The sequence below is a fragment of the Lontra canadensis genome, unplaced genomic scaffold (genome assembly GCF_010015895.1).
Source record: "Lontra canadensis isolate GAN:19392208 unplaced genomic scaffold, GSC_riverotter_1.0 scaffold63, whole genome shotgun sequence".
Taxonomy (NCBI): domain Eukaryota; kingdom Metazoa; phylum Chordata; class Mammalia; order Carnivora; family Mustelidae; genus Lontra; species Lontra canadensis.
In genome coordinates this window covers 1,362,047-1,385,618 of record NW_022631057.1, presented here as the reverse complement: position 1 = coordinate 1,385,618, position 23,572 = coordinate 1,362,047, and the positions used below count along the sequence as shown (strand labels likewise).

The 23,572-nt window shown below is 42.0% G+C and overlaps 1 protein-coding gene across 1 annotated transcript; it reads left to right on the top strand.

Annotated features, from left to right (window-relative positions):
* Nucleotides 1-22,869, top strand: UTP25 (UTP25 small subunit processor component). Its single transcript, XM_032878111.1, has 12 exons — nt 1-143; nt 898-937; nt 2,068-2,323; nt 4,086-4,256; nt 6,342-6,430; nt 7,930-8,340; nt 10,358-10,577; nt 12,437-12,639; nt 13,807-13,989; nt 14,103-14,215; nt 15,034-15,279; nt 22,340-22,869. The coding sequence occupies exons 1-12, from the start codon at nt 37-39 to the stop codon at nt 22,581-22,583; spliced, it is 2,283 nt and encodes a 760-aa protein (XP_032734002.1). The 5' UTR covers nt 1-36; the 3' UTR covers nt 22,584-22,869.
* The last annotated feature ends 703 nt before the right edge of the window (nt 22,870-23,572 follow it).

Sequence of the window (23,572 nt, the reverse complement as noted above, 5' to 3'; positions counted from 1 at the left end):
CGTCTCTTGGAGGTGGGAGATCTTGACGTTTTTGCTATGGGCAAACGCGGGAGCCGGAGCCAGAGCGAGCTGCTCACCACCCTGACTAAGAAGCAGAAGAAGCATTTTCGGGATTTTGGCGAGGAGCATCCATTCTATGACAAGTATGGAGGGGCACCGCGGGGGGACAGCGGTGCCCGTGGCTTTTCCCGGGTTGGGGCCGCGGGTCTCCCTGGGGATCGGGACGGGGCTGCTCACCACTCTTCCCGCCCTCTCCAGCGCGCTGGGCTTGGGAGGATGCCAGTGGCATCCCGCCCGAGATGGGGTTCTTTGTGGGTCCTCTTGCTTTTGTTGAGCCCTTAGCTTCAAGTTAGACCGAACGCCCCCTGCGGGGGTGGGGTGCTGGCTTTTGTACCGCCAGTTTTCTAAGATTGTTTTTGGGTGTTTGTGTGTTTTTAAAGAATTGTCTCGGCCCTCAGATATCGCTGTTTTATCCAGTTACAATGAGGAAACCTGTGTATCCGTAATTGTGGGGTCCTCTCTAAGTGTCCAGACTCTCAGTTATGGTCTTAGTGCTCGCCCGCCACTCCCATTTGGGCCGCTTCATCAGCAATTAGATGCATTATAATTAAGAAATGTGCTAGAAAATGTCTTTTATTTGCTAAAGTGATACTTCTTTCCGATGAGAGCCAGTTAACTCTGTCGTGTGACCTTGTTAAACTTTTCCTTTGTCAGTTACCAGTTTGTTATATTCTTAAAATCCCTGTCCAAGTGCATATGTGGCTTTTACATGACTATAGTTATAATGCATTTATAATGGAATGCCCTGCCTTTTTCATTTAAAGTTATCATTGGACTTTTTTTTATTAATTGCTACATGCTAGTAGTTAGAGTTTAACATTACCTCTTTCTTCTCAGGGTTTCTGGAAAGGAGGCAAAACCACAGATTTATCAACTGGTAATAACTTATACCTTTTTTTATAATAGTTGGTTCTCTGTTGTTAATTTTAAGATTATATATAACAGTAATAAAGCCTGGCTACATTTCCATTCCTTTCAATTTTAGATGTAAGCTATTATTTTAGTAATACTGCTTACTGTTGAATGCAGATGTCTGTTATTGTGATAACTAATATAGTAACCAGAGTTTCAAACTCTCCTGAGAGATTAGCCTATTAGAACCTGTCAAGGAGGCTTACCAGAAGGCTCTTGGTAAATCCTAAAGGTGTATCTTGTTTACTTAACATAAAAGGAGCCACAAACAGTGCAGACTGAACAAAGGTCCTAACTCATTACAACAAACTGAAAAAAAAAAACCCTACATTCTTTTGTTGTATTGCAGTTTTCCTATTGCTCCTTTCAGCATGCAAAGTATCTGACACATAGATTAGATCTCCTTATAACCAAAAGCCCTGTTTTTAGTCCACTCTTCCCATATAGAACATTAGCAGTTCAAAGAAGACGAAAATATTCTAGAATCATAGCTAGATTGGCTTTTTTTTTGTTTTTGGGGGGGGGGTTTGTTTTTTTGAGAGAGAAAGACACATGCATGCACAGGGTCAGGAGGGGGAGAGAGAATTTTAAGCAGGCTCCACACCGAGCACAGAGCCCAACCTGGGGCTGGATCCCACGACCCTGAGATCATGACCTGAGCCGAAATCAAAAGTCAGACACTTAAGTGACTGAGCCACTCAAGCATCTCACTAGACTAGATTTTTAAAATAACTTTGTTGCTGGGCATCATTGAATAGATAAGATTGTATATTTGCAGAAAAGCTAATTTTTATTTATGAAAATCCGAACCAGTTATATTTTTGGCCTCATGATAATCATAGGGTAGAAACAAGAATAATATGTTTCTGTTTTAAAATTTCCCATTTTCCAAGGTGCTTGGGTGGCTCAGTTGGTTAAGCATCTGTCCACGATCCCAGGGTCGTGGAATCAAGCCCCATGTAGAGTTCCCTGCTCAGTGGAGAGTCTGCTTCTCCCTCTCTCTCTGCCCCTCCTCCCACTCATGCTCTCTCTTTCTCTCTCAAGTAAATAAGTAAGATGTTTAAAAAGAAATCAAATTTCCCATTTTCCTTTTAGTCAGAGAGTTCAGATACTTCGGGTTCTGAAAGTGAAGCAGAGAGTGAACCAGAACAAGTTTCTGGGTACCACAAACTCCTTGCCACATTAAAGAATGCTTTAGAAGAAGATGAGGAGGAGGAGGAGAATGAAGAAGAAGAGGAAGACGAAGAAGAAGACAGTGCTGTAGATGAGGCGGAAATGAACAGTGAAGATGGTGATAGTGATGTCAGTGTGGAGAAAGAGGCAACAGGAGAGTCTACCAAAGTGCAGGAGAGTAAGTGTCTTTGGTGTGGGCTCATCATCTTTGTCAGAACAGATTTTCCTGTGAGCACAGTGCCCTATACTGTGTGAGTTGGAGGAAAGCACGTGGATCCAAAGCAGAGACTCTTAACCTTATTGGTTCAGTGATATCTTTGAGAATCTGATGAAACCACACCCTATGGCCAGACAAATACAGAAGTAATATTTTTGCTTATGATTTCCAGGACTTCATCAATCGTAGGTAATTGATTCAGAGGGAAGGGAACATAATGCTGTTTCCGGGACAGTCTCAGTTAAAGAGATCATTGTCCTTTCCTTAGAGAAACCAAGTTTAATGGAAGACAGACAAAATACACAAAAATTTTCAACAGCAGATTTGTATGGAATAGCTAGTTGTAAGGCATTGAAGAGAATCCACCCGGTTTCCAGAGTAAATGGGGGGAGGGGAGCTTCAGAGAACAGCTTCAGAGAACAAAGGAACTGTATCTCACTCGGACTTCTAGGGGAATTTTTTCTTTTCACTTTAAAACTAACTTTATAGAGGTATTATTTACATGCAATGAAGTGTACCTGTTTTAAGTACACAATTCAGTGAGTTTGACACATACATCTATGTTGTTATCACTGAAATCAAGTTTCAGAACATTTCCAGTACTGCCAGAAGGTGTCTTCTTGTCCTTTTATAGTCAGTTTCCCCCCTCTGGCATGAGGCAACCACTGACCTGCTTTCTTTCACTAAAGATTAATTTTGCCTGTTCTAGAAATTCATATAAATGGAAGCATAAAATATGTACCTTTTTGTGTCTGGCTTCTTTGTCTCCTCATGTTTTTTGTGACCGATTGGTGTTCATGTATTAGTAATTCATGACTTTATATTGCTGGAGTCATATCTCATTGTCAATGTGTCTGAGTAATTATTTTTACCTTACTATTTTAATGCCTGTTTTCCTTGCAGCTGTATTTTTTCTCTATACTTTAAGGTGTCATACATCATTCTTAGTATTTTAATTCATCAGTTTTACTGGGATAAAAGTTCATTGCCTCAGACTTAGGGTTTTTTTGTTTTGTTTTCTATTTCCTGTTTTAGATTTTTAGAAGTGAAAAGTTGTTTTTTTTTTAATTATAAAAGTGATATATTACTTACTCTAAAAATTTAAGAGGGTAGTGTAGTTAACCTATACCTCCACCACCTTGGGATGAACACCTTGAACATTTTATATAACCTTCCATTACTTACTTTCTATGGATACATGTGTGAGTGCAAGGATGTTACATATAAATATACATATATATATACATATATGGATGTGTGTGTGTGCATAATGAGCTCATATACTTCTGTAACTTACTTTTTCTTTAATAGTAGATCTTTTTCATGTTAATAATCATGGATTCATATTAGCTTCCTAATTATATGGAGTTTCATTGTAAATGACATGTGGTAATTTAGTACTCTATTGATAGAAAAGGATGAAATCAATTTTTCCATTTATTTCCTATCATAATCATTGCTGCTTTGAATATCCTTACATGTACCTCTTAGTGTACTTTGTCTAATTATCATCGTAAAATAAGTTTCTAGAAAATTAAGCCTGGGTCAACCATCAGGCTTAATTTTGAAACTTAAGTATTCTACCTGAATTTGCTTAAAAGTAAATATAATAGCAGTGAACATCAGTGTTGATTTAGGCTAAGGAATTAAATTTTACTTGTCCACAGAAATAGAATGATATTTGTGCATGAATAATTTTACATAGTGTTTCTCAAAATCACAGGTACGGATTTAGCTGGTGACCCTGAAGGAAAAGGTGGGGATGGGCCACTTGGCACATCACAAGAATCCCTTGAGGAGTTTACAGATGCAAAACATGAGTCACTTTTCAGCCTGGAAGCCAATTTTCTTGAAGAGGAAAGTGGAGGCACATGCTCTCTGAACGTGTCACAAGGTCAGAGCAGTATGTGTTTGCATTCACCAGGTGCTTGTATGGGGGCTTGTGTGCTAATATGCATTAAATCTCCTATGACTGGAAGGAGCAACAATAGAAACTGTTCAGAAGCTATATCTAGAGCTAGGAAGAAATAATGCTCAGAGCTGTTCTGTGGTTTTCAGTGGTTAGGCTGTACTGGGAGTCAGGAGGTTATTTAGTAGGACAAATAACCAGAGAGTGACAGTAGGGAAGGCCGTTTCCCCACACTTCATGTTTCCACGTTTGGGGTCAGGAGAAGACTTCTGATTTCTCCCCAAGCAGGGAAGGAAGAGATAGGAGAAAAATATTTTATATTTTTCTTTCTACCCTTCATTTGCTCTTTATTATTACAGTAGGAATTTTTCCAGATTTGTAAGACTCAGGACTGGCTAATTTTTTTTTTTTTAAGATTTTATTTATTTATTTGACAGAAATCACAAGTAGGCAGAGAATCAGGCAGAGAGAGAGGGGGGAGCAGGCTCCCTGCTGAGGAGAGAGCCTGATGCGGGGCTTGATGTCGGGACCCTGAGATCATGATCTGGCAGAGGCTTAACCCACTGAGCCACCCAGGCGCCCCAGGACTGGCTAATTTCATTGGTCCTCATTACCAGGGAGCACCTTTGAAGCCTGAAAGCTCCATTCTGTCTCTCCAGTCTCTCTGAGCCTCTTGTCATGCCTCTCTTCCATTTGCAGTGACTTGTACAAGGCCTGCCTCTGTATGGTAGGTGTAGGCAGGTCTCTGCTCTCTTAGGTCCGCTTTCTCAGCCTGTGCCTGGAGGCTAAGTCAGGTTAGTTTTGTTTTGTATTCTTACTACTATTTTTGACCCCATTGTCCATCTTCACCCTAGCTGTACCGTTACGGAAGCTGAAATTTTAATCCTTATTTGATTCATTTGGTTCTGTTGGCTGTTGTGCTGGAGAAGGAGAAGTAGCAGGTAGAATTTGGGCACCAATGCCATTCCAAACCATTAAAACTTAAATAACCTTCAAGGAGGGGTGCCTGGGTGGCTCAGTTGGTTAAGCGTCTGATTGTTGATTTCTGCTCAGGTCATGATCTCAGATAGTGTGAGCCTGTGTCAGGCTCTGCTGCTGAGCATGGAGCCTGCTTCAGATTCTCTCCCTCTTCCTCTGCCCTTCCCCACCCCTCACACTCTCTCTCTCCCTCCTTCCCTGTCTAAAAAAAAAAAAAAAAATTAAAAAATCAGAACCATGGAGGAAACAGTACTTGATTATCCTAAAATTCTTCTGGTGGTTTTGCCTGTATAGGTATATCAGCACCTAGAATTCTTATATCCTGTTGTCCACTCCTAGGTGTTTATTACAAAGTGCACTGCATTTGAAGTTTTACCATTCGGATCCTTGTGTAGGCCATTTAACTTTTTTCTCCTTAATGAAGGGACTGGAAGGAGGGTTGGGTGGCCAGCTCAAAGGACTGAAGATAACCCTGAGTGTAGGTACTACCATTTGGATCATTGTTCACCCTAGTTGAGTATTGAGCATTTCTGTGTGTCCTGCAGTGCATTCAGGCATGGAACCTGCTCTCAGGGATCTTACAGTGCTGCAGTGGGTGGGTGGGAGCAGGGTGGAGAACTGTCTGGAAGGATCCGGGGATAGCCTTTTAGTGGAATCAGCACTGTGCCTGGCAGAGTGGGCTCCAGGGAAATATTTATTATAGGTCAGGAGATATCATTAAACTGATAGTATTTGGACATAGAAAAATGAGGTGAAGGGAAGGATAGAATTTTTAAATGAAGGAAGGAAATCCACAGAGGCAGAAGAATTTGAGGGCCATATAAGTGAAAAATTATATTTGAGAGGTTGATTGGAAGTATACATCCTAGAGTGCCCCAAATTTCAAACACAGAAGTTTCTTCAAGGGTTTTGAGCTGAGAAGTAATGTGATTAGAGAAATGCTTTAGGAAAAAGAACCTGTTAGAAACTTTTGAGCTTGGGGAGAGGATGGGGAAAGTAGATGGGAGGAAGGATGAGTTAACATTGTGAAAAAGAGTGTTTCATTTAGAGGGAAGACCAAAAGTGTTCTGATATTCTTGATTTCTGAATTAGATCCATTTCTACAACATGTGAACAAAGAACTGAAGGAAGAAGAAATTCAAGCTGTTGCCAAAAATCCCAAAACTACTCACCAGCTGAAAGTAAGTATTGCTTGGTCATCCCCATCACAAACAAAGTGAAGCTCCACATAAAGCAATGGCGTTGGGTTTCAGCAGTCTCCTTGAATGTGTGATAGCCACCAGTGGTCGGTGAGTTGATAGGGGAGCACAGCATAGGAAGGCCGGAAGAGCCTAGAGGGGCACAGGTGTAGCCAGGAAAGGCCGTGGGAAGCTGGAGTGTGGGAGCCAGGGAAGAGTGGCTTGGAGACAGGTGCACCGGGGTTTAGACCAGCATCTGAGAGGTGCTGTTTACGTGACCCAAGGCAAGTTAATCTACCTTTTTTAATCTTGTTCTCATTTGTTCGAAGGGGGCAGTAATGCTTACCTCAAAATGAAGTGATTTAGTTTACTGACTGATACATAGAAAGTATTGAGTAAAACAGTAGCTATTGCTGCTTTAGTTTGTCTGAAATATCTGAGATAGGTTCATAACTAAGTTACTCAGATGTGGTGCTGTTTTTGCTTCTTTGTGTTTTTTTGTTTTTTACCAGCAGGTCCTGTTTTTAAGAGTTGGTCATCCTTTTTTAATTGAAAATTTTATTAAAATAAAAATTATAGCTGAATTTTTAAGTAATAACACAAAGACGTCCCTTATGCCCTTTGCCTAGTTTCCCCCCAATGGTAGCATCTTGGTGAAACTATGCTGCAGTATCAGGGCCAGGAAATTGACATTGATACACCCTTCTGTCTTATTCAGCTTTCCTCAGTTTTGCTCCTCCTCTTGTGTGTATGTGTTTAGTTCTATAACTGTTTTATCAGGTGGAGGTTCCCCTTATCCACCACCAAAGTCATAATTCCCTGGAGATCCACCCCCAGTTCTTGGGTGGCATATCAATAATTCATTTCTTTTTACTGCTGAGATCATCCTTTTTTTTCCCCTCCTGAGATAAGCAATTTTGTTAGAACACAAAAGTTCCCAAACTAGTATTTCACAAAAACATACTTTATGATTTTAATAGCTGTATCTCAAAAAATGTATTCCATGCCCAAGTAAATTTGGAAAACTTGAGAAATGCAGTAAAATAGAGCTCTTATAGAACTCATCAGAACCTTTTGTATCTAATATACATTGTGATTCTCCCTGAGGGGGATTAGCTTTTGTGATGTTTACTAAAGTTATTGACTGTGGAGCCCTTTTTTTTCCTAGAACGAATTTTGATATCCTAGAACACAATCCACAAAATAGTTTGGGACACACTGACACAGTGAAGAGCTCTGGAGGTCAGAAACCTTGGGCCCTAGCTCTCAGCTCTGTTCTCTCCTGGGTCATCAAGATTGTCTGAATCCTATAATCTTTCTGAACCTCTGCTTTCCTAAACTGTAAGATGAGCATTATATTGTCTACCTTGCAGGGTTGTTGGTGAGAATTAAATTAGGTGATCTGGTAAATCACAGACAGCTTGGTAAATTAGAAATTACTGTGTGAATGCAATGTATTATAATGCATTTCTAACTTAGGTCTGGATCTGTCTTTTTCCTAGTGGCCATTATTGGGCCAGCTTGTCTTTTCATCCAAGTTCCAGAAGGTGGAAACATTTAAACCTTCAAAGGACATTGATTTAAAGTCACTTCATCTCCAGAAGCCTCTGGAATCCACCTGGACCAAGACCAACAGCCAGTTCCTCTCTGGTCTCCCCAAATCAAGTGGCCCCTTCACACCCCTCCAGAAAGAGCTCTTCTTAATTATGAATTCTTACCGGGACCTGTTCTACCCAGAAAGGACCGCCCTGAAGAATGGGGAGGAGATCCGCCACGTGTACTGCCTACATGTAATAAATCATGTCCTCAAAGCCAATGCCCAGGTGCTTGGTAACAATAGCAGACGCCGCAGCCAGAAACTTGGGGTGGGTGACGATGATGACTTCAGAGACCAAGGGCTAACGAGGCCCAAGGTGAGTGGCAGCAGGAGAGCTTTGTCCTCCAGAAGGAGGCTGCAAGTCACTGCCATATAGGTGCCTGGCACTTGGCAGGTACTCAGGTATTTTAATGATACGAATACTGGAATAATGAATGAGTCTAAGAGTGAGCAGGTTAGATGGGCCACGTAGTGCCAGAGCAGTGCAGCAGACAGCTTAGTGGACTGTTTCTAACCGTGGAATCAGAAGCTTGTGAATCAGAGGTACCTCTGTGATAACGCTGTTTAAAGATAACCCTGAACATACATAAATGACAGCTCCGTTGTAAATCTCTCCTTGTTGGTTGTCAGAAATGGATGGAACCTTAGCAAGCCTTTTATCCAGTCCCTAAATATTACAGCTATGGACAGAGACCCAGATTCGTAGAGGACCTTGCTAAAGAGCCCCAGGGAAGGAATAGCAGAGGTGGGAATAGAGCCAAGGGTTCTCTTTACTGAGCCACACACATAAGTAAAACTTGGAAAACAGAAATTCCCATTTTTCCATGATACAGTTAACTACTGATTAAAGCGATGATTACATTTATTTGGGCTCATAAGCTTAAATTCCAGTGGGTTTGGAGCTTTGGTAGAAAATGTCTTTTTTTTTTTTTTAATTTTTTTTTTTTTTTAAGATTTTATTTATTTACTTGACAGGGAGAGATCACAAGTAGACAGAGAGGCAGGCAGAGAGAGAGAGAGAGGGAAGCAGGCTCCCTGCTGAGCAGAGAGCCCGATGCGGGACTCGATCCCAGGACCCTGAGATCATGACCTGAGCCGAAGGCAGCGGCTTAACCCACTGAGCCACCCAGGCGCCCTAGAAAATGTCTTTTAATTGTGCCCGCATTATTCATGTTAATGTGGCTGCATTTTGTGTCGTCCTTTCCCCATTCCCCCTTAGCCTGTATCCCTCCGTATTGAAGAAGTCTCATAGGATTCTAGGGTTTAGTACTGTTGTGGCTTTTAGACATTTCTTGGTCCAGCCCCCTATGTGATAGCTGGGGAACACGAAGCCTAGACACTTTGTGTTGGAGCTGGGACAGTAACTTGGTCTTCTTCAGTGTTGGGCCCTCAGTGATGCACTATACCAGGCTGACTCACTGCACGCCTCCAGCTGTGCTGGTTTGCTTTCTGGCAAACTATCTCAGAGTCTTGAACATAAGGATTGTAAGTTATCTGTTTCCATTTAGAGTTGTAGAAAAGAATAAGTCAGATTATCCTTGAAGCACATTTAGAATTTGGTGAATTGTGGAATCTGACAGGTTTTTTGCATTGTTGATATTTATAGAAGGGTAGTTAGAAATTTATCATCGTTAAGCATATTCTATTTTCATTTTCACCAGTTGTAACTTCAAGCATTTTTGGAAATGTTTGGAAAACTGAGTCCTACATTTCCCATTGAGATATGATTATGATCTTATTTCAGAAATGCTTTCTCATCATTTCTGAAAAATGTGCTAGGGAACATACTAGAAAAGTAGTGATGCATTAATCCTTTCTTTTTCTTACCAGCTTAATCCTGTCTTTTCACGACCAGCTTTATTTGTTCTCAACTTACTATAGCTAATTCATTTACTTTTTGTTTTATTTTTAAAATTTTTCCCTAATTATTTATTCAGCATATACTTATCCCTTGGGGCTTATGCATAAAAATACTGTACTAAATTCTGTGGGAGACAGAAATGAGTAACATTTTATGCCACTTGTATGTTTATATTGGATTTTTGATAGTGGACACCTGTCAAATATCCTGAAAGATATTTCCACATTCTGGTTGAGAGTTGCCTCCTGTGGGGTCATGAGATTAATGTCCATAGGACATGGTGCTGGGTATGAGAGGTGCTGAACTTCTAGTACTGAGCCAGGTCCTGTGCAAAGGGGGTGACTGAGATGTGAGCCATTTTGGGGCCTGCTGCTCTATGGAGAGTTACTTAGCTCCATGTTCTCAGCAGGCTGACCTGCAGCTGTCAGTCCTTCCCCTGTGCTCATCGAGGCTGCCGTGGCTTCTTCCCCAGGTGCTAATAGTGGTGCCCTTCCGGGAAGCTGCTCTGCGAGTGGTACAGCTCTTCATCAGCCTCCTCGAGGGTGACAGCAAGAAGAAAATAATTGTGAGCAACAAAAAGAGGTTTAAGGGAGAGTATGGCTCAGATCCCGAGGAGAGACCACCCAACCTCAAGAGGCCTGAGGATTACGAAGCTGTGTTTGTCGGCAACATCGATGATCACTTTCGGATCGGTAATTCCTTGCGTCAGAACTCAAACTCTGAGGGATCTATAGTGTGAGGTTCACATGGCCGCAAGCTAGAAGCCTGGAATTAGGCATTCTCAGTGGGGTGAGATATCCTCCTAACAGGACCGGGGTGTATTTGGGACACGGTGTCTGCCAGGGGAGAGAGTCTTGCTTGGCCGATGGGGTGGACACTTGGCTCAGGGTGGATCACCTCTGAAGCTATATGTAAAGACACATGCTCATTGATGGCAGAAGTGTCCTTGCATACCCATAGCTAGTAGCTGCTGCTACAGGGGGAGTTGGAAGTGACAGGGGCTGAGTGGGTCACTGGGGAGGTTGAGTAGACAGTATCTATGTATAATGGTGGACCTCCCTCCTACCGGCCATGTAGAGTGCCTGCCCCCGAGTTGTCTCCACTCACAAGTGCCACCCAACTTGTCACATCTTTGCTTGTCTCTTATTCAACTCCTGTATACTTGGTTGGTTGTATATTGATAGAGTAAAGTTTTGGGAAAATATCTTTTAGTCACAGGCTCATTTGAAAAACATTTATTAAGCATCTAATGTGTGCCAGGTACTGCTAAGAAGCTGAGGATACAGAAATAAAAGTTATGCTTCCTGCTGTTAAGGAAATCCAGCCTAATGGGAAAACAGTACAGAATGCTAAGTGCCGATTAGAGGATGCAGTGATGATCTGGGAGTGTTTAAAGCAATTTCTGTACTCAAAACAGGGACAGGATAGTTAGGGAAGGTGTCCTGGTGGCAGCGCCATTTATGGAAAGTTGAGACCTGATTAGGGTTTAGTCTGTTACAAAGAGGGGTGGTCAGAATGAGGAAAAGGGTTCAGACAGGAAACCGCACATGCAGAGGCATCAGGTTGAATAAGCTGAGCATGACCTAAGATCTACGTAGGCTTCAGCATGGCTGGAGTGTCAGGTGCAAAGGGACGAGAGTAGATGTTTAGTTTTAAACATGCAGGTGTCCTGCAAGCTGCTGGTAGGTCAATTTTGGGCTTAGGAAACAGATGTAGGCTGGAAATACAGATCTTTGTGGAGGTGGTGTTACAGCCGTGGTTAGTGAATAAATTTATCCATTTATTACCATAAACTTATATAGGATGTGAGTAGAACTTAGAGCTTAGCTGAATCAGGGACTTGTGGAAGAGCAGTTTAGATCCTGAAAGATAGCTGTAGTTTGGGTCAGGGTTAGAAACAGAAGTGAGTGTTAAAGAAATGGAAACCACCAGTGAGGAAAAGACTATTTCAAGGAGGATGTGCTCAATATATTTCTTTCTTTCTTTTTTTTTTTTTTAAAGATTTTATTTATTTATCTGTCAGAGAGAGAGAGGGAGAGAGAGCGAGCACAGGCAGACAGAATGGCAGGCAGAGGCAGAGGGAGAAGCAGGCTCCCTGACGAGCAAGGAGCCTGATGTGGGACTCGATCCCAGGACGCTGGGATCATGACCTGAGCCGAAGGCAGCTGCTTAACCAACTGAGCCACCCAGGCGTCCCTCAATATATTTCTTTATGCATTTGTGAGTATCCTTAAATTGGTGACCTTGGCAGGAGTTGTTTCAGTGGAGTCCTGAGAATCAAGCCAGACTGTGATGCACTGAGGAATGAGTGGGAAATTTCTAAATGGTGGGTGACCATTCTCTGGAAAAGTTTAAGCCAAAAGGAAGAGAAAGAGAGCTAGACAGGACCACAGAGGCAAAGGGGGATGATTATTTTAGAAAGGAAACCAACTGGAGCACGGTCATGTACTAAGGGGAAAGATGTGAAGGTACAACATGCTCCATGAGTGAGTGGAAGCTAATGGCTCGGTAGGAACTAATCAGCGGGTATGTACTTGGCTGTTTCCTGCAGGAGTGGCAATTCTTCAGAGAAGCATCCGACTCTATGCCCCCTTTTACTCCTCTGACATCCTCATTGCCTCCCCACTGGGCTTGAGGACCATCATTGGTGCAGAAGGAGAGAAGAAGAGAGATTTTGACTTTCTGTGTTCTATTGAACTACTCATCATTGATCAAGCTGACATTTACCTGATGCAGAACTGGGAGCACGTCCTGGTAATGATGGTCATTCACATTTAGAGAGAGAAGCAGCTCAGTAATTTAAGTCTTAAAGGGTTATTTAATGCCAAATGAATACTCAATTTAGAAATGGGAATATTTTACATTTTCCAATTTGAAAACGCCCTTATGCCCTCTTCTACCCACAGGTTGACAATAATTATGCAGAGAAGCAAAAATTTTTACCAGTATTTCAGATCTCCAGAAAAGGTTTCTTCCCCTTTAAGGTCATCTCTGCTACTAGACCACTTCAGTGTGGCTGTTTGGTAGATTGGTTCCTCCTGACCAGGAATGTCTTTACCTAATATAATTCCTCCTACAGTTTATGCTCATTTTCTTCTCTTTGGCCTTCAGTGGAAATGGGAAAACATTGCTCAGGTTTCTTAATGTGTGATCGTATCTTACAGAGAAATGTAGTATGTTCTTATCCTCTTAGTGTAGCTTGTGGCTGTAATTTTTTTCCTCCTTCCCTGCGTACTCTGCAGTATTGTACATTTTAGGATTGAACAGCTGTGCTTTGGAACAATCCTTGTCATAGAACCATAGGTTTGGTTTTTTAAAAGCATTTGAGAACTTACTTCTACAGTCCCAGAGCTTGTAGGGACCCAGGAAGGTTGGGGCAAATAAAAAGGATCCTTTAGTACTTGCTATCCTTTAATATATATCTTATATGTATATAATATATATAATATAATTAAGATAGAAAAAGCATGTTGATGGTTGAGTCATATTCTGTAATTTGAGGGAAAGGCACATGTACTGGCTCTGGGAATATCCTAATGTTTTGAGAACCAGGTCAGTGAAGAATACCAGCTTTGTTTTCCATGTCTTTTCCTTTCTTGTCCTAGTCTGGGACTGAGGAACCCATAGAGTGACTAGGATGGCATTTCAGAAGTTCTTTCAAAGGAATATTCCTATAGGTACCATTTTGATTCGTTTTGAAAGGTCTAAGAGGTAGCCAGTTTTAGGTTACCTTCCTGTCCAAGGGTGTTCACCTAAGCGGGCAATTCACACACATCTGAGCCTTGATTTTTCTGGTGTAATTTGGAATTTGGCTCTACATACTCCATGGGGTTAGTAAGATGACAGACTTATAAAATGCTTAGTGTGCCCAACAGGTACATTGTCAGTAAAATTGAATGGTAGTGTTATTTCTACTCAAAGCATTTGATGAACCACATGAACTTACTGCCCTTGGATTCACATGGGGTGGACTTCTCTCGAGTGAGGATGTGGAGCCTCAATAATTGGTCTAAGTACTATCGCCAGACACTGCTTTTTGGGGCCCTGCAGGATGCCCAGGTCAACTCCGTGTTCAACAAGTACTGCGTCAATCTGCAAGGTCAGGTGGGTTTTCTCCTCGTTTCTTTGGATCTTCATGAAGCATTGTGTACTTTTTGGGTCATGAGGCATAAGCAGAGGATGGCTCGCTTCCTAACACTCTCACTGACTCCTGGCAGGTGGCTGTGAGGAATGTCCCAATGACAGGCTCCATCAGCCATGTCCTGGTGCAGCTTCCACATGTCTTCCAGAGGTTGGAAGCTGAAAACCTAGCTTCAGTGATTGATGCCAGGTACCTATCCCTGCCTAGTCCCATTAGACACCTGGGGGTCACAGAGAGGGATTTAGTTGCGGCATATGAATTTAGAATTAGATTCCATGTTGACTTTACTGACTACTGTTTACCAAATGATAAAAGATCATTGAACCCAGTCGTATTGACAGAGGAGGAAACCGAAGCCTGGAGAGGTCCTAGTTCTCCTAGCTAGTTAGTGGCAGCATTAGTACTGTAAATCAGGGGTTCTTCCCACAAGATCATGGCATTTCTTAATTACATTACACTGTTTAATGCTGCTACATGTTCCACGTCAACAACTTAATTATAAGGCCTTCAGGGCAAGAACTAATGCCCAGGAGCAAACGCTGAAACCTTTAAATATTCAACTCTAAGCTCTTCACCTTTTGCCTCCCACAAATACCAAGGTTTCAGTATTTCTAATAATCTCTGTATTTTCCCGGTCTCTTCATTGTGTTTCATTGGGAGACCCATGGTAGGAGAAAGATGCTTTGTGTGTGGGAGGTGTTCAGTAATTATTTGTGATTGATTGACCATGGGATGGAGGGATGGATGGATGGATGAATGAATGAGTAGTGTGCTTATCTATTTCTAGAATAATTTTCTGGGATACACTGACATCACATCTGTTTATTAACAGAATTGAGTTAGCACTTATTTTTTTATCCTTACATAATTTCTTCGTGATGACGTCAGATTGGCCTCTTTGGGGAAAATAGAAGGAGATTGTAACTTGCCCAGGGTAACCTAGTTAGTGGTGACATTGTGGGCTAATCTCCAAATCATTGACTTTGCCCTTTGCTTTTCCAAATCAGGTTTAACTTTTTTGTGAACAAGATTTTGCCTCAGTATCGTGATGCCGTAATGTCTCACACACTCGTCTATGTCCCCTCCTACTTTGATTTTGTGCGGCTCCGGAATTACTTCAAGAAGGAGGAACTGAATTTCACCCACATCTGCGAGTACACTCAGAAGTCCGGTATCTCCAGGGCCAGACACTTCTTCCTTCAAGGAGAGAAGCAATTCTTGCTCCTCACAGAGCGCTTCCATTTCTACAAAAGGTAAAGCAGTGCTGGGTTTGGAGCATCCTCTCAGGAGGGGAGAACCGTGCAAATCATGGCCTGCTTCTGAGTACATGGCAGGCTTGGCGGTGCCGTAAGATCCTCTTTCACTCTACTTTCTATGGAGAAGCCAGAGGGTTTTGGAACTGGATAGACTCTACTTGGTTGGTTGGGCTCTTCCCAAAATGGGTATTGTTGGAAAAGCTAGGGACAAACAAGTGACTATAGTGTAATCTGTGTGTAGGTCTGGAGTGTGTCCACACTTGGGATACTTCATGTAGTTGTGGTTTTACATCTCAAGAAAGACATCACTGAATTGAACACTTTGAGGTAGGCACAACTGAAGTGAGTCTAGGAAGGAGAGGGAACTGTCATGGAAGCACAGACACAGTATCAGGGGCCATGTGGTCTGTGGACTCAGAGGCCAAGTACACGGTCCGTGTTCAGAGAGTTATGGTATGTCTTGAGGAGGTGCACACACCCTTCCTTACCAGGAGACCAGGACCGAGGGGCCCCTTGTTTGGGGGAGGCAAAAGGTGAGGGGCTTAAGGTTGAATATTTAATGTTTTCAGTATTTGCTTAGCTTCCCCATTATGTGATTTTGACAAAAAAAATTAGATTTGCTTTTTAGAAACAAATTCTAATTAGAGCGTTAGTAATATCGAGCCTTCTGTTACTATTTGCAGCCATTTGTGCCCCCAGAAGTCAGGTATTTTATTGTTTTGCCAGGTGTGTCTCTGCTGCCAAATGAAAAAGCCCTTTTTAAACCCTTAACCTGTAGAGAGATGGAAGTTGCATCCTATTACCTTTTCCTTCCTGATGTGCAGTAATGTTCAGTGAATTGATGTGTTGCCTTTATTGTTTAACTCTCAGTCATATGTACTACTGAGTGGCACATTTTTTTCAGAGAACCCCAGACACCAAAGCCAGAAATCTTGCAGGCTTTGGAGGATATTCGATGATGCATGTTGGCACCGCTTTGCCCTTTAGTTTATGTTGATGTTAGGATGTGCTCCCTAAGACATGCTCTTGTTACCAAGATGGGGAGGGAGGAATGCGACAGCCCGCCACAGCAGAGGAGGCTGACATGACGTGACCTCCTTGGCTGTTCTGCCGACTGGGTGATCCAAGAGTGGAGAGATGAGAAATGGCTGCACTTGTGTTTCCTGGGCTGCACTGTTGGCCGTCTACACAGGGCTGCTTGGCCAAAGAGAGTTAATGAATGCCTGCTTGTTGGCATCATTGTTTGCTTTGTTCCAATAAGTTGTTGTTTTCATTCATGTTGGGAAGTGATATTTGGGGGAAGTTTGCACTCAGCAGGTTTTAAGAGCCCTTCGTTTTCTGTCAGCCTGATACATGAAAGCAAGCCTTTTAAGTGAAGTGGATGGATTGGAAAACTTCCCAGTGTGATTGTTTATAGCAAGTATGAATTAGGCTGGGATGAAGACTGCTCTCAAAGAGCAGCTTTTCAAGGAGAGGGCATGATGTCTCAAGTAGGCAGGACAGTCCCCTGTCTTACATCACTGAATTTACCAAATTCTTTTGCCCCCAAATCACTAAAAGACAAACTTAGCATGTACCACCTATTTTCTATGCTGGGCCAGGTTAATTGGTATATTCTGTATTTAAGATAAATAGAAATAATGTGCTTCAGTGTTCTGCAACTGCTAATCATCTCAGAGTTTCCAACTATAGATTTTTTTGCTTGAGAGGTCACCAAGGTGCTCATAGGTGCTTTTATCTGCAGTGCCTCTGTGAGAGGTACATGTAAAGCTTAAATATCCAGCTCTTAAATTTGTTACTTATATTCTTTGTGGAAGTAGGCAGTGTTAGAAATATCATTGCTGATTTGCAAACTAGCAAAACATTTTCAGCATGAAGATTCGTCATGTTTTGTGGGATTGGGGTATGAAACCGGTAGAATTAAGATTGGACAGGCCTTCAGTCATGATGGTCTGCTTGAGGTCGGGACGCTTCACAGCTCTTTCCCCACGCATTGTCCCTGCATTGTCACAGCAGGAGGGTTCTCAACCAGGGGTCAAGTCAGAAACTCTGGAGGTGGCATTTATGGGTTTGGAAAAGGCTGCTGGTGTGTTCCGAGTACCCCTGGCCCTCGTGGTAATCCCAGAATTTCAGGATCTGAAATTCTGAATTCAAAATTCAGATTCAGAATCCCAGATTTCAGAATCCCAGTTCTGAAAGTAGCAGGCCATCTCTGTAGACAAGGTGGAGGAGCTCGCCTTTCAAATCAGTTATGGGTGCCTCATTTATCTTTCACAGTTGGCAGGTGAGGTAGACATCTGGCCTGTCCTATGTCCTTAGTCTGATTTGGTCATATTTGTGTTTTGTTTTTAAAGATTTTATTTATTAATTTTTTGAGAGAGCGCGAGCAAGGGGAGGAGCAGAGGGAAAGGGAGAGAGGGACTCTGTGCCGAGCATGGAGCCCTATGGGGGTTGCTCAATTCCAAGATCCCGGAGATCATGACCTGAGCTGAAAGCTAGAGTTGGACACTCAACCGACTGAGCACCCAGGCGCCCCTTGGTCATATTTGTAGGGGTCACTGAAAACCCAAAGCTTAAACCAAGGGAGGAGGAAGGTAGAGGAAAAGGTGCTGAAGACTAGAGAATCAACACTAACTGACCCTCTGAAAAAGTCCTCGTCACGTTCACTATTAGCAGGAGATATCTAGTCTCTGCTGCGGGAGCGTTAAGACAGAGAGATTTTCTTGGTTTTTAATTATAACACTTACCAGAATTGGTTTTGTTGTTTTGTTTTGTAAGTACTCTGATTCTTAGAGTATTACACAATTATTTTAGAGAACCTGGAAAATCTAGGTTAAAAAAGAGAAAATGGAATCTCACTGCTCTGATATTAATACCCATTTTAGTGTATTTCCTTTTTTTTATGCAAAAAATATGTGCACATGTACATATGCACACAGACACACGGGCTTTTTTTTAAAGATACTAAATTGGGATCACACTGTACTTACTGGGATTTTTTTCTTTTATATGTTTTAAGTGCTTATTGAAAACAGTTTGTTTTTTTTTTTTTAAAGATTTTTTTATTTATTTGACAGAGAGAGATCACAAGTAGGCAGAGAGGGAGAGAGAGAGAGAGAGAGAGGGAGGAGGAAGCAGGCTCCCTGCCTAGCAGAGAGCCCGATGCGGGACTCGATCTCAGGACCCTGAGATCATGACCTGAGCTGAAGGCAGAGGCTTAACCCACTGAGCCACCCAGGCAGCCCCTGAAAACAGTTTTAATATGTTAACACTTTGGCATATATATGTGTCTATCATGGGTCCATTTTAAAGTTGATATATATAGCCATGTCATATCCTCCCTTTCCCTAGCTTTTTATTTGGAAAGGCTTCATTTCAAAGGAAATTGTAAGACTAATAGTGAACATCTATAACTCCTTTCACTTGGACTTCACCAGCTGCTAGCATTTTGCCACATTTGCACGTACCCCTTTTCTATCTTTCTTTCCTTCTTTCTTATTTTTCCTTCCTGTGAACCATTTGTAAGTAAACTGCAGGAGGCTTCATGACACTGAACCCCTAAATCTTTCAGTGTGTAGTTCCTAACTTTTATCTAACTGCAGTACCATTATCATAGCACCTGTTATCACTGTAGTAGTATCATCTGATATGTATAGTCGTGTTCACATTTTCCTGGTTGTCTCTGCATTGACCATTATAGCTGTTTCATCCCCTAATCCAGGATTCAGTTAAGGATCATGCATTACATTTGGTTAATGTTTCTTTAGTCTATTTTAGTAGTTCTCAGCTGGGGGCAGTTTTTCTGGAGACATTTTTGGTTGTCAAGACTGGAGGGTTATTCTAGTGGTCTAGTGGTTCTAGTGGGTTGAGGCAAGGATGCTTCTAGGCATCCTGGAGTGCACAGGATAGCCCTGCAACAGAGTATTACCTGGCTCGATATGTCAGTAGTGCCGAGGTTAAGAAACCTTGACCTAGAATAATTCTCTTGCCTTTTTCTTTCTTTGACATTTTTTTTAAGAGTTTAGTCCAGTTTCCTCTAGAGTATGCCAAAATCTGGATTGTCTAGTTTTTTTTTTTTTTTTTTTTTTTTTGCTATTTAGATCAGTGGTTCCCAAACTTTGCTATACATTGGAATCCCCTTAGGGAGCTTTTAAAGATTCAGATACCCAGGTCATATCCCAGTGCCAATTAAATCCCTGTGTCTGGGGGTGCGGATGAAGCATGGATAATTAATCTACACAGACAGGTGATTCAAAGTACAGCGAAGTGGGAATCACGGACTTAGGTTAAATATCTTTGCTAAAACTCTATATAGAGGATGTTGTCTACTTTCCACCGTGTCTTGGCACATAATGTTGGTTTATATCATGTTGTATGGGTATATAATTAGCCGAGTTTCCTTTTAATGGGTATATAGGTTTTTTAAAAAAATTGTTCTGCTATTATGTGCATCAGTGCTAAGAATAACCATGTGCATAGTTGATGGCATCGTTGCTTGTTATTTCATTAGGATAACTATGGGGAGGAAAACCTTTTAGCTCAAAATCTGTACACAGTGAAAAATTTACTATACATTGCTGCTTATTTGCTTCCTACTGTCTTCCCCATATTTTGTCTCCCCCTCCCCAAAATATACACACCTGATAATTTGTAGTCCATTGGCCTATTTCTGCAAAACCCCACTTGTTGCTGGTGTCTTGATAGCCAAAATGATACCTCAGTTTTTTAATGTCTTTTTCTTTCAATTTTGTGTTTTTTTAATAATTGTCTATTGTATGTAGAGGCTGAGATAAGTAGTACTTAACCCAGACACATGTCTTACTCTGTCAGGCCACTCATGTAGGAGTTGTAAATCTAGTCAGGATTTGGTTATTACTGTAGCTAATCTTCAACACTCCACAGACTTCAAATTCATCTACTACACAGTGGCTTAGTGTGGGGACTGGAGTGCTAGAGGGTCTTTTCTCAGTGTCCTGATCTTCTCTCAGCTTTCACCAAGCCCTGTGGCCCCGTGCCAGAGGAGTGATTTCTCCCCACTCAGCCCCTCCCCCAGCAGCAGGCTGCTCTTGCTTGTTACTGCCTGTGAGGCTTGAGGTGGGGTTGGGGTTCTCTTGGTGCAGCTTGGTTTTAGGCAGGCCCTGTTCATTCTGGGCTGTGGAGGGGGGGCCTTCTCAGCATTCCTGTAGCACACTCCATGCCAGCCGAACCCTGCCTGGTATCTGTAAGGGGTCTTGGCAGGAAAGAGTTTCCTTCTTCTCCCGCAGTGGTGGCGGACCTCTGCTTATGTTACTGCAGGATTTTGGGTGAGCGGATTTCGTGCTCTTTCCCCAGGGGTAGTCTGCTGTTACTTTCTGCTCGGTGGAAGCCTTATGGTGGGGAAGGATGAGGTGGGGTTTTACCATCCCAGATGACTTGCTTTATTTACCACCCTGGCAACAATTAACCTTTCCCCTCTCTCCTCAATTTCAGAGTTTTGCTTCATATAGATATGGGTCTGGGTAGTGAGAGGTTTCACCAAAGGGATCTCTCATGTTTTCTGCCTTGCCTCCCATCTCTCTCAAGGACTCCCAGTGGAGGCCTGTGGAAAAGAACTCATGAGTGAGTGTGAGCTAAAGGAGCACCCACAAATCCCAGGGATTCTGAACTGTCACATAGGCCCACCCTTGCCCTTTCAGAATTTGTTAAAAGTATAGCTGTTCTTTTGCCACTTTTTTGGCAGCTGCTCTCTTCCTCCTGTGCTCCTTTAAGAGTAAAGTAGTTCTTGTTTTCTGTCTGTCTGCAGAGGGCTTTGCCACTCTTCAGGATTCAGTCAGTGGTGGTCTGGCTTTTGAGATCTGGTTGCATGTCTCTTCCCAGCTCCTGAGCGCAGCAACATGACATTGGACACTTGAAATTGGCCATGGCGGGAGTATTTACACAACAGAAATTGGCAGTTGCTTCAAATCAGCACCCTCTCTTCCCAGTGAGAACCAGTTATTAAGCATTCACCAGTGCACCATTGAATCAGTTCACTTGGTTGCCTTGTGACATCAGCTGTCTAGGCTCAAGAAAAGGAATGCTTTTATAGGTTATCTGGCTTTTTCTTGGTAGTGTAAAAGCAGTATTCTCTTGAGTTTACTCTAAACTAAGCAGAAGCGGACCTCCATGTTTATTTTTGCTTATTTTGATAACTAGTGAGGTAGAACAGTTTCTTCAAGTCATTAGCTGTTAGAATTTCTTTTTTATAATAATGTTAAAGGTGAACCAAGTAGTGGTTTGCAGTTAGTTTGGAAGACGAGGATCATCACAGAGGTCAGGATGATCCATGAGACAAGAAGACAAGGAAAGCTTATAAAATTCCCAAGGGAGTCTACATCACAGTGTAGGAGAGAGTTATAACAGGAAAAATCAGAACTTGTCAACTATAAAATCTTTTGTTATGGGGCCCCAGAGGGAATAATTGACCTCGACCCGAACCATACGGTGTGTCCCTAGGGTCTCCACCCCCTACCACCACTGTGCTGCACTGCAGCAGGGAAGGAGGTGCATAAGCTGTTGAAACTAATTGCTTTTCCGTAATGCCTAATGGGTCCTCAGGCGGGATTTTGTAAATGGATGAACTTGGGACATCTGCCATGGAGTTAACATGTCTACAGAGTGACAAGAAAAGACTGATGGGAACGCATTTACAGTTTATGCAGTTTATTTTACGTACTGGGTCTGACCTCCTCTCCATTATAGAACTTTCTGTTTTGCCTATTATATTAAGGGTAATGTTAAGTTGTTAAATGTTTGCTTTTTAAGCTTTCTGTGACAGATCTTCAGTCCTAGTCTACCTCAGATCATGATAAAATTTACTTTATCATGGTCTTAAGCCAAACATTAGTAATTCAAATGTATTGTCACAAAATAAGTCCTTCCAACTCAGAATAACCTTTGGTCTGTTGGTTGTGTGTGCCGTGGTCTTCCTCCTGGAGGATGGAGCAGCAAGAGGGAGCTCTGCCCCTGTCAAACCCTTTTAAGTAGCTTTTCCATACATTTTCTCAAGTAGATACTCTTCTCTTTCCCCTTCTAATAGGTATACCATTAAAGGGATCAGGAACCTGATTTTCTATGAACTGCCAACATATCCCCACTTCTACAGTGAAGTGTGTAACATGCTGAGAGCTACCAGCAGAGGAGAGGAAGCCACCTGGACTTGCACTGTCCTCTACTCCAAGTATGATGCCCAGAGGCTGGCTGCTGTGGTTGGCGTGGAGAGGGCCGCACAGATGCTGCAGTCCAAGAAGAACGTCCACCTGTTTATCACTGGAGAAAGATGAAAATCTGTTGGACAGGAAATGGCGTTGGGGTAATAATGCTTACTTCTGTGCCACTTGGACCCAGTTCTGATCACTTACATGAGAAGGACTGCTATAAGGAAGGAGCACCAGGCAGCATCATACTGGATGATTCTTTTTAGGTCATGTGTCCCTGAAAAGTTAAATGTAAACCAAGTTTTGGTCCCATCTTACAGAGGTCAGGAGGGAGCTGATAAACTCCGAGACGTTGATAGAGGAAAAACTTCTACTTGAAGCTCTTTGTAAGCCATAAATTCTTTTATTGTTATTTTATTCTCTAATTTATTACACTTGGTAAATTCTTTCAGATTTGCCTATTTCTGTTTGACGCTTTCTTAAAATAAGGCATACATGTCATTGCTTGGGAACTGGTTATGAGAAATTGCAATACTTCTTGCCGCTGAATATCATCTTAATTTTGGATCACACAGGTTTTGCAAAAACTATTATTTTTCTCCAGCCAAAAACTTTTTTAACCTTAAACATTTTATTTTAATTCAGCCTAGAAGAGTACATCACTAATCTTTTTTAACTCATAACAGTAAATGTTTTACTTAAAATATACACTCCAGGGCGCCTGGGTGGCTCAGAGGGATAAGCCTCTGCCTTCAGCTCAGGTCGTGGTTCCAGGGTCCTGGGATTGAGTCCCACATCGGGCTCTTTGCTCAGCAGGGAGCCTGCTTCTCTCTCTCTCTCTCTGCCTGCCTCTCTGCCTGCTTGTGATCTCTCTCTGTGTCAAATAAATAAAATATTTTTTAAAAACACACACTTAAAATCACATTATTTAAAATAACAATCTCTACTCTGTTTCAAGAATTTTTGAAACTCTTGGTGTTGAAATAGCCATCTTTAATATCACTGTCTTCATTATTACTGTAGTCATTTTGTAGGTCATACAACAACTAAAATGATGGGGAAGTTGCACTTTCAAAAACTTTTTTTTAAAGATTTTTTAAAAATTTATTTATTTG